Here is a 15,348-nt window from a genome sequence, read left to right as displayed (position 1 = left end):
ACAAACTATGTCGTTGAATGTTAATTGAAAACATTATTTGCAGGTATATCGTTTGTTACACCTGAGTGTTTGTCACGTACCGATTCGTCCACAAAGTACCTTAAATTTCGCACACACTTTCAAATAAGAATCTGGAATTATAACACCATTAAGCCTTGTTTCCATGATTATGAAAAACTAAATATGCTGACCAAGGCAGTAATTTATTTTATTAAAAACATAAACTAAAACGTAACGTTTCAACCTTCTAGCAAGATCTTCATCAGACTCTGTATCAAGTACAGAGTCTGATGAAGACCTTGCTAGAAGGTTGAAATGTTACGTTTTAGTTTATGTTTTTAATAAAATAAATTACTGCCTTGGTCAGCATATTTAGTTTTTCAGAATCTGGAAGTATAGAGAAGAGACGATCGAGGTAGATGTAAGGGGTTGGCATGTAAAGAATAATTCCTGCTATGCTGTACACCCACTAAATCTAGAATTCCTCCTTAAGATGGTTTGCTGTTCTTGCACATCTAACCTTGATGATACTTCACGATGTGGATGCAAGGGTAATCGATGGTTTTCTCCAACAGCTCGTGGCGAGTGGTTGCAATAATAATATGTTGACTAGGGCTCGGAAGTTGAGGAAAAATCCTTTTTTTCCTAGTGTCCGAAGACGAGGCCCAACATAATATATGTTCATTTTGGGTCATTGTAGGCCAGAAAAAGGTGGGTTTTATTCGTCATTTTTTGCCTTTTTCGGAGTTTTTTGGCTTATGGGTCCTTTTTTAGCCTTGTTTTAGGTCTTAATGGCTTTTTTTTAAAAAAAAAACTTAATATGCTGACCAAGGCAGAAATTTATTTTATTATAAAACATAAACTAAACGTAACGTTTAAATATCTAGCAAGGTCTTCTTCAGATTCTGCACCAAGTACAAATGTAACAAGGTACAAAAACAGGATGATATATATACACAAAAATACTCCCCTCCAGACTATTAGAAAGTAGTTCTGGAACAATCTAGCAGGTGGCTTTCCCTTGTCAACTGTACTTTCACCTGAAAGAGAATGTGGTTGGACTCTTTATCTCACGCTCTATTTCCTTCCTTCTTCTACCCTCTTTCTCTCTTGTCCTTTCCACTCTTTCTAACACCTTCTTCCATTCTTTGTTTAACTTCAATCCCCCATTCAAGTTCATTGTGACTTCTTCACCTTTCTTCTCTATCCTTCCATTTTCTCACTAGCATTCTCTTCTCCCTTCCTATCTGCTTAGGCTCATCCCACTCTATGTCATGTCCTGTTCCTCTCATGTGTTTAAATATCGCATTTCTCTCTCTCTTAAGTCATACATTATCCCTATGTTGTTTCAACCTGTCTTTCAGCCTCTTTTTCATTTCTCCTATGTACATACTCTGACATTCTTTACATTTCACTTTGTAGATGATCCCTTCCTCTTCTCTGTTTTCCTTTTTCTTGTTTGCTTCTTCGCTATTCTTAGGATGCTTCTCCCTCCCTTCCTGTAAGTTTTAATGCCCGCTTTTCTAAGCATTTTGCATATCTTTTCTGAGGTCTTTCCCATACTCCTTATTCCAAACCTCCTTTCTTTTTCTTTCTCTTACTCTTTTTGCTTCTCTTCCAATTCTCCCCTGCCACTTTTCTTCCTTCTTCTGTTTATGTCCAGTCTACCCTCCTTCTCATAGCCATTCTTTTCCAGCTGTTTCCATAGGCTATTTATTTTGCCTTCTTTTTCACATTCTTTCGTGCATATTTTCTTGATTCTGTCCTCCATGTTCTTTATAAAATTTATTTTTGTCACCTCACTTACATCACTTCTTTTGTGACAGAATACCCCTGCTGCACACTTCTTCTGATGCCAAGCGGTTTCAATTTCTTGTCCTCTGTTCCTATAATATCCCTTTTTCTTCATCTTGTATTTCTTTGGCAAAGAGGCAGCTCTACATATTTCTTTGCTGCTTCCATTTAAAAATTTTGATTTTTCTCAAAGTGTCGGGAGGGACTGTAGCCCCCCCCCCCCCCCCATGTGTAAGCCAGTGTTTACGGTGATGAAGACAATTAATTAAACTTTGTCCATCCTTAGAAGTTGACTTTATAATTAAGAGAACTTAAAATAATTTTATTTCAAGTAATTGTTATTTTCTCAGTGTCTAACTTCTATAAATAACTTTTAATATCAACTTTGCATAAGAAATGGTATATTGTTGAAAGATAGTTTTAGTTTAAGTATCATTAAATGTAAATAAGAGCATTACCTCTCTCTAAAATGCGTAAATTACTTTATTTTTGCCATTAGTAGAAAACAGCCAATCCGCCATTTTAAAATCCGTTTTTGGGGTTTTTCCTGTGGTCAGATTTTGTCTGATTTTGCATATGTTATTCAGCAATGATTTCTGAGCTAGAAACTGTTTAAAAACCTTCTGAAGCAATTTTGCCCAGGTCAAAGTGTAAATTGCCTGGAATATTATGGTGAATGTCCTCTAGAACTGAACTCTATGGGGCTCTATTTTGGGGTGTTATATGGTGACCCTGTAGTGCACTACTTACCCAAAGTCTGCTGGTGGGACTCTACTTGGAAACTTGCCCACAAACATATCCTTAATCAAACCCATTGTAATGTATCTTTCGACAATCACCTCTCTTTCGTCTGTCGATGATGGCATCTTGCACAGTGCAGTACAGAAACTTCAATGCAACTTATGTGGAGCAATGCTCACCTAAAGCTGTAGACTGTTGAATAGGTCTTTATTTGCTCCATGTTGTTTCGGCACCATGGAGTCTTAGTGTTCAAACATGGCTATTGGTGGCCTCCTTAGCGAAGTGGTTAGCACAGCATGCTATGATGCCTAGTTTCCCACGTTCGAATCCATCCTGTGCATGGGTGTTCTTTGCGAGTATCCCTTCATCAGTTTCTTCATATCATCACTCATCCTCATCTTCACGGTTAGCCAAAAGTGAAGGAAAATAATCAAATTAATCCGAGCTATTTTTCATATGTACTAAACCATGTATAATTATTATATTTGTATCTGCACATCTGTATTATGAATCTGCGGTAGCTCAGTTGTGGGGCCCTAACTCCACACCCCCTATATGCCTTCATGGCGTTGTGCAAAGCACAGGGGAGCACTTTACTTTACTTTTTACTTTACACCTGTATTATTTGTATTTACTCTATGCTACTGACCCAGCCTACTTTTTCATGCATTACCCTGTATAATTGGGGCAGAGAGCAATATGAAACCACATACACAAGATTATAACTTACTGAAAAGGCACTGTTATTACTTCCCCAATTACCTGAAGAGTAGAAAGAACTCCGTGAACATGTATTGTGTATTTACCATTGTATTTTCAAAACTACACATTCTTTGGTTCTAATATTTTGATTATACAAACAATTTTGCTTTAATACATGCTTCATAGTGTAGATTCTGCTAGAAGAATCATAATATAACTGGTATTTTTCGTATGTGCATTCTAATAGAGAAAAGTTTGTGGTGATTTGTGTTAAGCATGGTTTTGAACTGAGATGCTTTTAAGCTACGACTGCCATTGAACTTGAAATGAAGTATTAATTCACTATTAATACGTAGATATAATTGTGGGTGTAATTATTTTTATTATATAATATGTTTTATCTAGTATTAACTAAAAGAAAGTCTGTTTGCATGCCTTGCTGTATTCAAAAGCATATATACTGATAATACTCGTATTCATGCTACGTTACAAATGTTATATGAAAAATAAGTAATATATTCATACTTGAGTGAAAAATCCAATATCTGGTCTAAAGAAAATTGTATGAAGTGTTGTAATGTTACCTAATTGGCAAAGAAATTGATAATTTATCACTAGTGGCTTTTTGGTAAAATTATGTCTGTAAATTTTGCAAAATTCTAAATTTATTACATATTTGGCCATCACAAATGTAAAAGCATGTTGTTTTTTTTAACCTGTGTAAAACCAAGTGCATAAAGTGACACACAGCAGGTATTTTGTTACACGAGACAGCTGGTTTTATGCAGGCAAGAAAAACATTTCTGTTCAGTGTGTTGTATGAGAAGTTATTCATATGAGTATAAACATTGTGGGAAAGTGATGTTATGTGAAGCTTTGCTTGTATGCAAATTTTCCCCTAGAGTGTAAGTTTTGGGCAAATTCCTGTTCTTTCATTGCCAATGAAATTCAGAGGCGTGAAACAAGCTGATGTAACTGTCGAAATTTAGGAACGTATATCCTTCGATGTAACCAGAACTTTGGCTTCTTTGATATTTTATTCTTGATTTTTTTGTGATTTTATATGTAAACTAGTCTCATCCATCTGGTGTAGTTTCTACAACTATTTTATAATTTGAGAATTCTATGCATTTTATTATTCTTGATGTGTAGTAACCAGTGTTAATATTGTAAGAGGAAAGATCTGTGTTTCCTCAGTGCATTACTTTACTTCTGATTTATTGCCCTCATTATCATGTTTTGTTGGCACTTGAAGCAGAGGTACCATCACATCGTTGTATTGTTCACTTCCATCTGTTGGTAGACCTGATTTCTACCATTGACTGTGCTAATCTGCCAGGTTGATCTGAGCATTACCGTTCTTGCTCCTCTGGTCCGAAGTGAGGGGTTTTGCAGTGAGTCTGCATTTCCAGTCATGCTGTGTGGGATTTTCTGGAGTGCATGGTGCCATGTGCTTCTCCAGCTTCCAGTTTAGAGTCCATTTCATCAGATCGGAGACCTGCCACACAACTCCTCACTCCCAATCAAACAGGCATGCACGTTGATGCACAGAGCAGCATGAGACAGACCAACCTTCCAGCGCTGGCAAATGGTAGAAATCAGAAGTCCCATCACCTGAATGTAAACAATGCAGTGATACAATACCATTGTTAGTCTGAAGTGGTAAATCAGTGGGTCTCAAGAAAAGTAGAGTAAGTGGAAACACATCTCTTCTCTTATGATACATTTTTCTGTAAAATAATTGAATCCTTTTTTGAGGCAGAAGTGCAACATAATCACATATATTTATTAAAGAGATAGTGTATTATTCAAATTTGTCACTAAATGTGCACAAAGGATAAAGTCAATACAAATGACAAACTTGCGTACAATGGAATCCTTATTTTACATTTTCCTACATAGTAACTTATTAACTTTGGCTCCCCAAATATGCAACTTTCTAATATAATGCTATTAAAGTATAAATTTGCATGATGTTCACAGTCAAAATGTTTTACATGAGTGAAGTGTAATCCATAATTTAATACTTGTATTGCCATTAATGTGACTTTGATGTGTCTGTTTAGTTAGGCCATTACGATACATCTGCAGTACAGAATGCTTGCTATGGATCTTTGCCCTACAATTTTGACCCACGCATACCACCACCAGGACAGACCATTGCACCACCACTGCCTGTGCAGCCGTCACAGCCGAATGAAGTAAGTAGTCAGTGGTAAAAGAAGGGAAGGTTATTGTGCATGGCTGTTCTGTTTTGTGGTTAATAATTAGTTGCAGTGCCATCTTTGTAACGTGTGCTCAGAATGTTCTCTCCAGAAATGAGGAGAGTGGGTTGAAGGCTTCTTCAGGGAAATACTAACATGGATGAATAGTGGAGTGACAGGCCTTAAGAGACATGGTGGTGGTGATGCATTACTGTGCTGCATTTCTAGGTTCCTGAATATGGTGTAAATGTCAGTGTATCTTAAATGGTGTGCAACACAGACTACTTATTGTTAGTTGTTTTTAATATAGAATTGCTTTTTATGTATTTATTTGTTTTCTTGTGTTATGCAAAGGACAAAATTAATAACAGTGGAATCCAAATTTTACATTTTCCAGGATTTTAATTTTTATACCTTCATCCTCAGGACCGGATTAAGGTGGGTGCAATTGATGCTGCAGCATTAGGCCCATTCCTGAAATAGGCCCAGATGAAAACAGACGAGAATTCTCCGAAAGCTGAACATTTTTCTTTCGCTATATTAACCTGAAAATAAATCTTAGAATGAAATTTGGAGCCCCAATTTCGGATGCCTAGACACAGCGTTACTTATTATACACCTACTATTATTCTTTGCACTGTGACGTAACTATAACGTCTTTGTGTTTATTGTTCACCGAAGATTTCAAGCATCAGGCCCAATTTCATCTTAATCCGGCCCTGTTCATCCTTCCAAAAAACAAAATTGAGTTTCTACTGTATTTATTTTAGGCAGTGTTATAATGTTCAATCAATGTAGAATTCAAGAGCAGTAATTTATATTGTTGAAAATAGTTTTCTAAATGTTATGCCTGGTGGTGTGGAAATAACATGCCAATAATAAAATGTGTAAAAAATTTAGAAATAGTGTATTTTATAAAACTAGTAGGGACAAGTAAGGAAGTAAATGTTTAAAGTATACCTGTTTCATTATCATTAAATGAACAGAAATTACAGCTTTCATGCACTATCCACATATCATATATACTCACACACCTACCAGTCTCTGTATGGAAGTAGTCAGCATGACTCACTATGATGTCTGAGATCTCAGGTTTGAACCTTTGGTAAGGCATCATTATGGTGAAGAGGTAAAAAGTTATGTAAAATAGCTGTATTAGAAAGAAAGAATGAATGTTCGAACACTTGTTTAGTTTATTTACACTTTAGTGTGTCTCTGCTCATGTGAATTAATACTGTTGGATGAGGCATTTTTTGAGCTGTGATGTTTCACAAATGTACACTGCCTAAAACAAAATTTAGTGTGGGGGAAAAACTTAAAATTGGCCAAGATTTTCTATTATTATTATTGGACCAAAAAGGGATTGTGTGTTACAAGGGGAAAATTCCTGTAGGAATTTAAAACTAGGGTTTCACTGCATGTATCTTTTCTCGTTTTTTTTTTCCTTGTTTCTTCGGAATTAGCTTTTGTAACATGTTCGCAAAATCAGTTTTCATTTGCTGATTCTATACTTATTTCTTGTTACATACTTTGCTTAATATATATCTTAGTGTGTGTGTCTGACTGTCTGTCTCCTTACAGGTCTAATCTTTTATTAATGTACCAAAATTCAGTTCATGTAGGTGAAACATATTACTATTTGTAGTTCAGTGTTGTTTCAACACATGGAAGGGATATAAAAGAGATGATTTTTGTAGAGCTTTTTAAGGGTTGTGTGTAATAAGAGAAAGTTATTAAATGCTTCTGTAATATAGAAAAATGATTTTGTATTTCAGTAGGTTAACAATATACGGTATTTCTCGTGCATGGCCCTTTTATTTTGAAAATTATCGTATCTTCCAGTGAAACTTAACTTTTTTTTTTGTCACAGCAGCAACAGGTTAATAGGCATTCTATCAATATTGGCCTTTACAGACCCATATCAATAAAATTCATAACAGTTAATTTTTCTAAGGCAAAATCCATTACAATCACCTGCATACACATGTATTAATAAAGGGGTTAATAAACCATTCAGGAACATTTGCAGTTTTTATTAGATTGATAGAACAGTGGCAGTAATTTTCATGTTGATCTGTTCCTACTTCTATTTTCTGTGCTCTGTGAAAGTTAACAAATTAATATATTTCTTAATTGGACCATTTGAATTGTTCAATTTTAATGGTGATTTATTTTTTACAGATGTTCTATGTCAATACTACGGCTTCATACTTGTCTGCACCATTCTCAGTGCCACAAGGATATGGACCTTCGCAGAGTGATTCATACAATTACCAAGCTCCTTACCAGAACCCACCGTTACCATCTCCAAATTTGAAACTGGTGCCAGCCTGCGAGTTACCAATCGCCGAACCCCCAACTGTACATCAGAGCCAGACTATCGAGGAGTCCCAGCCCCCGGTTCCTGGGGTGACTCCTCCTCCGCCACTTGAAAGTGAGAGCAATCCACCGCTTCCTCCAGATACACCCCCACCACCCCCTCCTCCAAGTATGCCACCTCCTTTACCCCCGGAGCCTCCCCCACCGGTGCCGGTGCCACCCCCGGAATTCCCTCCAGAATACCCCATACCCCACATGACCCCACCTGGACTGCGTCCATCCCCTAAAAGACACAACCGCCATGTTTCCACTAAGGGTCTGATACACGTGCAACTGTCAGCTTTGTCAGATTTTACAAAGGTAAACAGTTTATAATTTTTGTCTAAAACACAAGAAAATATCATGCATGCACAGATTTATTTTACAGTTTCTTTCTTTATGTTGTGTTAATGGCGCAGTAGGAACAGATTATATTTTGCTTTGTGCTTATGTACTCTGTGTGTTTGCCCTTCAGTATAATTTGCTTCATGGCATGAGAACAAATCGGATACACATGAGAAAAGAGCTGTATTGTGGAATTTGTGTCTTCTGCATGTAGTAATTTCAAAAACGAAATTTCTAAATGTGAAACATGCCAGTGTTCTGAAAGTTACAGAAAGGACATTTGTCGCATGAGAACCAGAGGAACGTAACTCCAAACATGCAGTTTTCAGTTTTGTGTAACGTGTGCCCTCTGAAAAGCTCTATTTGGAGCGAGATGTACGTATCTCCATCTCTGATCCTTCGTGGTAAACTGGAGTCACATATCTCCAATTTGCAGACTGTTTTAGAGTCAGGCATATTCCTAATACATTGTTTACTCCTGTAAATTTGATAAATCGGGAGTTACATTACATCCATGGTGCTGACATGATGATTTGTTCTATGATTTTAAACAGATCCTCATTTGCTAGGAATACTGAAACCCACATCTTTGTGAGTGTAAGAAACAATGACAATATATCATGAAAGAAAGATGAAAACAGATAAATTTCTCTCTATAGTTAATACAAACTACAGTCAACTACTTGTGATGATTTGCACTATAAGATAATTCCACCAGTCAGGTTGGTTGCAACACAGTTAGTAGGAAATAAAATGAACACAAAATGTGTGTGATGCATACATATCACTGTACCCTGAATTTAAATTCTAAAAAGAATAGAAGAGATTCATAAAATAAATTCCTCATGTGTGTTGCTTTTTTCAATTTATATCATTATCCGTAAGTTTCTTTTCTACTTCTTCAGTATTGATATTTGTGTGTGTGTATGTATGTGTGAGAGAGAGAGAGAGAGATGATTTAGATTGTAGAATTTCCAAAGTGTATTTGTAATTCTTGCTTGTCAGTATTTCTACAAACAGCTAGCACTAATATATAAGCCAAAATTAATTGCTATTAATTACATTTTATGTACATAATGTATTTGTAAACTTTAATTTCAGTTTTCAAAGTTAATATGCTTGTATTAAATTTTTGTTACATTTTTATGTTAAATTGTTCTATTGAACCAATAAATTCACTTCATGAACCTAATAAATTAGGTGATGCCATGCCATTAAACTGAAGAACTAAACGTTACCAAACAAAGAATATTTTGGTGGTGGTGTTAGAATCAGTTAAACACAAGATACATGTTGAAGAGATTTTTTCTTCACATTACAATCAGTTTTTTTTATAGAAATTCATTTCAGACAAATTTTCTTTACAGAAAACTTGCTCACAAGGACCAGTGCCTCCCAAACAGGATAGTAAAGGTGCGTTGGAAAATTGTGACTTAATTGGTACACAAATTATTTTCATACAAATTTTCTGACGTGTGTGTGAGTATGATTAGAATATTTAAGAGAAAGATGAATTCAAATGTCAGAATCAAAGCTGAGAGTAAAAAAATGCAAGTCACAATCTAAATTATGTTAAGGATCTAACCGTTGAAAAAAGAAAATTTCCTTGTTCCTGATTTCACCATTTAAGATGCTGAACTTTCAAATGCTTCAATATCCATGCATAATGAATTATTTTATTTGCTTAACTGCTATTTTTTTTAGTTCATCATAACATTTTTTATTGTTTTTGTATTCTATGTTTTTCCTTTTAATCTTATTTTGGAAAGAATAAGTGGAAATGGTGTGTTGTCTGTTTTTAATACAAGCTTCATCAGGATACCAGTTAGAAGTAAATTACAGCAGTACCCACAGTGTAACGTTTAGTTGTTCCATTTACCATTAACGTTTATGAAAATATATTTCTCCAGTGGTTCAGAAGTGAAATTATATTACTTCTAGCACATTTAATAGTTGTAATAGAAATTTATTGAATTAAGTTTGAGCTTTTCTAAATTTCTCCACCGACCTCCATGGTGGATGGGCATGCTACGATTCCAGGAGTCCCATATTTGAATCCTCCCTAGGCATGGGTGTTCTTTGTGAGTGTCCCTTCATCAATTTCATCTTATCAACACTCGCTCATCCTCATTATCGCAATTAGCCAAAAGTGCCAGAAAAGCGAAGTAAAATAAATCTAATCAAACCTTCTGCTTCCATATCGTGTGACTTCATCATGTTCAAACTAACAACTAGTTGGGTGTGTGTGGAAAATTTGCCACTTGTTACCTGCTCAAGTTTGGTATCTTCAGTGCTGCAGGAAGGTGCTTGCTCTACCTCTCGAGCATCTTGTGTTGAGAGTGTCACACAATAAATAGAGGAATTGAAATAAGGAGGAGTTAACCCTATTTGCAATTTTAGTGCATTTTTTTAAAACTTTTTATTGACAAATTTGGGGGAAGAAAACAAACTTAACAGATATAAATGTCACCAATATAGGCAACTGCCAAGTTTTCAGATATATTATTATGCGTATTATTTTTATATGGAGCCGTGATGGTCTAGTCAGTAGGGCATGTGACTGCCATGTGAGAGACCCGGGTTTGATTCCTTGTGTTATTTAAAAGTCGGAATTTTTCTGGCCTCGTCACTGCACAAAGTGGCTCTGGGGCTGGGAGGTAAAGGCAGCCAGAGCATGGTACTGATCACGTCACCTCCAAAATGGCCAAGATTAATAGAATCTGTGGGGCCCTACCCTCGCATATGCCTCATGGCATGGTGCAAAGTACACGGGGAAGTTTACATTTACTATGCTAATATTTTTGTGAAGACTCGAATGTTCTGTCTTTCATCACAAAGTTTAACAAGCTCGAGAATACTTTTTACAGTTTGATTCAAGTCCACTTTATGCTCATGACTGAGCCTACAGTTTAAATTTGGATCCGAACCAGTATACAATAACCCTCAAAAGGGGATCGAAAGTGAGACCCCGTGAGAGAATATTCATGTTACTTTCTTTATTCACTTAAATCCTCTTATCTGATTGTTCAGTTTATCGTTGCAAGAGGAGGAATAATTATAATGACATACAATAATATTTATCTACTCCAGCCCTGGATCTTATTTTTGAAAAAGAATATGCCAAATTTTAAATGGAAATTAGCTTGTTTCCTGTTTATATATTGCTTACATAGAACAGTGGAACTATAGGCTAGAACTGATTCTCGCTGAGGTGATGTTCCTGACCGAAATTCACCCCTTCCAAATTCCTGATCTCTTTTATTTTTATTCCCTGGAAAAATGTAGCTTGTCAACAGAGATTCCACACCAATGTCTGTATATTGTGGCACCTTAGTGCACTGCTGGAGCAGAAGTGCTTCAACATTGATAAACACACCCTGGTTGTTCACTGCATCCATCATGTTATCTTACCAATAAAATATAAAAGGAGAAAAATAAAATGTAACCTGCATCCAGTCGAACACCAGCTGTTGCTTTGTGACCAACAAGTTCTGGGTTCAGTCCCTGGTGGAGGGACAGTGTAATGCTTTTGATGTTACTTTAAACTGTAGGCCCAGTCCCGATTAGCATATCTGAGCATAAAGTTGTCTGAGAAACAAACTTTTTGGCCACCCCATCATCAGACACACAGCAATCTTATCTCCTAAAATATATTGTTAAAACTATATATGCCAGAAATACAGTTAATGGAAAGAGTATTATTTTTGTAAATATGTATTTTATCAGATTTTTATATCGATGACCTTAATATATCCCACATGTTTATTTACAGCTGTGAATGCCTCAAAGGTGGGTGCCAGATCTGATGTTATTGAAAGGTGTGATACTGCCATTAAGCTGCTGGCGGCTGGAGTGCCCATACAGGATGTTCTGAAACAACTGAAGACTCTGAAACCTCTGAAACCAAGAGGATGCTTCAGACTGCAGCTTGACAGGAAACCAGGAATAATGGGGACCAATTCCCCACTTGTGATACCAACAAGTTTCAAATTCAACTCGGGTCTACGCAAGACTGCAGCAACTGGAGTGCAGGACAAAATTGTGATAAACTTTAATAAACGTAAGCAGAGTCTTCATGATACACAAAACAATTCGTGTTTGAAAACCACCGCAACTTCATCTGTGATACACCAGCCTGGTGTTGACTCTCTCGTTTCACGTGGGACAGTCAACGTGCATACGACAAAGACAGACAATGTTGTAAACTCGAGTGCAGTGTTACATCGATTGACAGCAGAGAATTTGAAATATATCAACGATGCAGCTTCAATTGTGGAAAGTGTACGGTGTAACGAGCTGAAAGACAATTCTTTTATGTGTAGCCAACCGCCAGATAATATTGCTGTGTTCCTGACCCCTCTGCAGAAAGAAGTGTTGCATATGGTGTTTGGTTATTGTCCATTGTGTGATAACAATAGAACTGAATACAAAATACACCCTAAACAAACACGAAGTGTAGAAATTCAAGTGGAAACCAAAGGGGACATGTTGACTGGAACAGCATATGTTACGGAGGGAAAGAAGAACAAAAGGCATCGGAAACGAAAGAATAGAACTACCAAAGAGTGTGCGGAAGAAAGTCCAACATCCGCAAACAATGAACGCTCTCAAAGTGCTTCAAATAGCAACACAGTACAAAGTGAGGTCGCATCCGCTGACTGCACCAGTAAATCTGAGAATTTAAGTGAGAAACCAAATGCCAAGTGTGTAGGAACTGTCGAGAGCAAGAGTGAAACCTTTGCCGTAAAAGAACAATCTTGCAAAATAATCTGCAACATCAAATCTGAAGCACCTGATTATGATGATATACTGTTTAATGCTGCATGTTGTTAACAAAACGTTACTTGTAAACGAGAACCAAGTTATGTAGAAGACTGCACTGCCGATTTAAATATGGGAAAAGAGAGTGCAACAATACAGTGATTGTTTTCAATTGATACAATTACATTTCATTTTTAAAATGTGTGATTTGAAATGGGTGTTGCATCGTGAAAGAAAAATTTACAGCAGTTTGAAAGGGGCTATATTCGGGGAAGTAATCTCGGTGCATCATGTAAGTGTTGTATTTTTTCCAAGAGTGGGTGTTGTTATTACTGTGTGTGACTTTTGTACAAGCAAAATTCATATCAAAAGCCATCCAAATTGTAAAGTGTCACCCTTTTTAGTTTACATGTTTGAAATGATTTCAGAAAGCAACTTGTGTCTATTTGTGCAAAATTTATAAATTTTTGGGGAAAAAAAAAAATTGCTACAATTCAAGCAAAAAAATGTAGCAACATGTGATAATATATAGTTTCAGTGTATACATTTAAAAAAGAAATTAATTTTAACTCTTTACATAAATTTTGCATGTTTCCTTCCAGCATTCTTTTGCCCCATGAAGCCCAAAGGAGGAATACCGGGAATTATAATTTTTATTTTTGATGTTTTCCTTCTATATGTTTTAACAAGCATTTATTTGTTTTTGTGCCATTTGCATTATTGCATGTGCAATAATTTCATGTAATTGTTCCTATAAAAGAAAAACAACATTGCTTTTTTGCCCCATGTGATCTAGTCAGTTCATTTGAGACTGCTCTATTAACTGAACAGAAACATTTTAAAAGACAGTCAGGTTCTGTAAAAACAGAAAATGTAGTGCAGTGGGTGGCACAAATATGTAAGGAAGAAAGCTTTCATACATTCATGCTGAGACTTGTTTACTGTTGCATATAAATATTTGTAATATGATTTCTGCATTTTTCTCCATAACAAGACTGTTAGAAAGAAGGCAGGTATTGTTAGGTTTTTGAGAACATATACCCTGAGCAAATGTAAGACATACAAAGATGCAGGTATTAAAGTCTTTTGTTCTACTTTTGTAACAGTAGTGCAAATTGCACAACTTTTATGTACAGCTTGTTTATTATTTGATAGCAAAACTCATTTGTGAAAGATACTCTATTATATTTTAATACATGATTCACAAGTGTAAACCAAAAAGCAAGCAGCATCGTGTCATTTCAAAACTTGTATTATATTTACTACTAAATTGTTTGCATGACATTTTCATTATGCTAACAGGTGTATTGTTGTAGCAATAATGCTGGATATAAAAATATGTTTGTTGGCAATTACTTATAAAAAATTGTTGTAGATAAGAGTCTTGATGTGCTTTACTTTTCTGTTGTTGAGCTGAACATTTTTCTGTAAAATGTTGTTGTAAGAATTGTATATAAATTTTGAACATAAATTCATTGTGCTTATATATTTTGACCTGGTGGAATTGAGCAACATTGAGGAGATAATTGCCAGAAAGTGTGTGTCTGGTGGGGAGGTATATGAAAGAATATTGATAAACTGCTAGAGCTCAGAAAACAAAATTTTCTGTTAAATCTTTTCTTTTCTGTCTATTAATCTGCCCCATCCCTAGAATACTGAGTGAAGTAGCAGCACATATTTGTCCAATATTTTTCAAGTAATACTAAAATTGATCTCTATATGTTATGTCCTTTTATAGGTAACAATTACCCAGTATTTTTAATTGGTGAATGTGTGCTTGGATCACAAAAGCATACTGGATTTAAGTGTTTCCATGTTCCCGAAGGTACAGGGTGGTGCATGAACTGTCATACACTGAAAATGTCTCATGAAATGTTTACGTTTGGGCTCAGAACTTCCAAATTTTGTGACAAGTGGGGGAAGTAATCAATATGTCATGAAGTGTTGTATGTATTCCAAGAGTAGGTGTGAATTTATTTTCAACAACATGGTCAGCATAATACACAAAATTCAAATTCTAAACGGGTAGTATCAGTGTCCCTTTTCTCTGTGTGTCTTCAATAATTCCAAAAAGTAATTTGTGCAAATTCCTAAAGCTTGCTTTAATCATGGCAAAAAGACAGCAGTATATTAAAATATGTTTTTAGTGCATATTTTTAAAGAAGAAATTCGTTTTTAATTCTTTACATTAATTTTGCTTATTTTCTTTCTTTTGTGCCATTTGGAGCATTGCATCTGGAATAATTTCCAGTGTAGATTCCTATAATTGTTCCCATAAATAAAAATGAACAGCATTTTTTTTTTTTTTTTGGGCCCAATGTGATCTAGTCAGAGGCATGGTCTGAAGGGGATTCACAGAGATCATGAAGCCCCAACTGAAAATTAAAAAACTTCAATTTTTCTTTGTTGCACAGTAAAACACTACATTTCAAGATACTTATTT

General features: G+C 35.7%; 1 protein-coding gene across 4 annotated transcripts in view; it reads left to right on the top strand.

The window, feature by feature from the left end:
- Positions 1-14,437, top strand: part of LOC145978976 (uncharacterized) — a 28,755-nt gene extending 14,318 nt beyond the window's left edge. For 3 of the 4 annotated variants that reach the window (XM_083112028.1, XM_083112029.1, XM_083112030.1), the window contains exons 3-6: positions 5,304-5,438; positions 7,623-8,120; positions 9,512-9,557; positions 11,917-14,437. In XM_083112028.1, coding sequence (XP_082968154.1) covers positions 5,304-5,438; positions 7,623-8,120; positions 9,512-9,557; positions 11,917-12,977 — 1,740 coding nt within the window. In that variant the 3' untranslated portion in view covers positions 12,978-14,437. The remainder of the gene's footprint in view (positions 1-5,303; positions 5,439-7,622; positions 8,121-9,511; positions 9,558-11,916) is intronic. The other variant, XM_083112031.1, reaches the window with a different exon arrangement.
- Positions 14,438-15,348: the final 911 nt, after the last annotated feature.

Source organism: Lepisma saccharinum, chromosome 25, assembly GCF_977018435.1.
Source record: "Lepisma saccharinum chromosome 25, izLepSacc3.1, whole genome shotgun sequence".
Classification (NCBI taxonomy): Eukaryota; Metazoa; Arthropoda; class Insecta; order Zygentoma; family Lepismatidae; genus Lepisma; species Lepisma saccharinum.
Note: the sequence above shows the minus strand (reverse complement) of the source record. Positions and strands in the feature narration are given on the sequence as shown.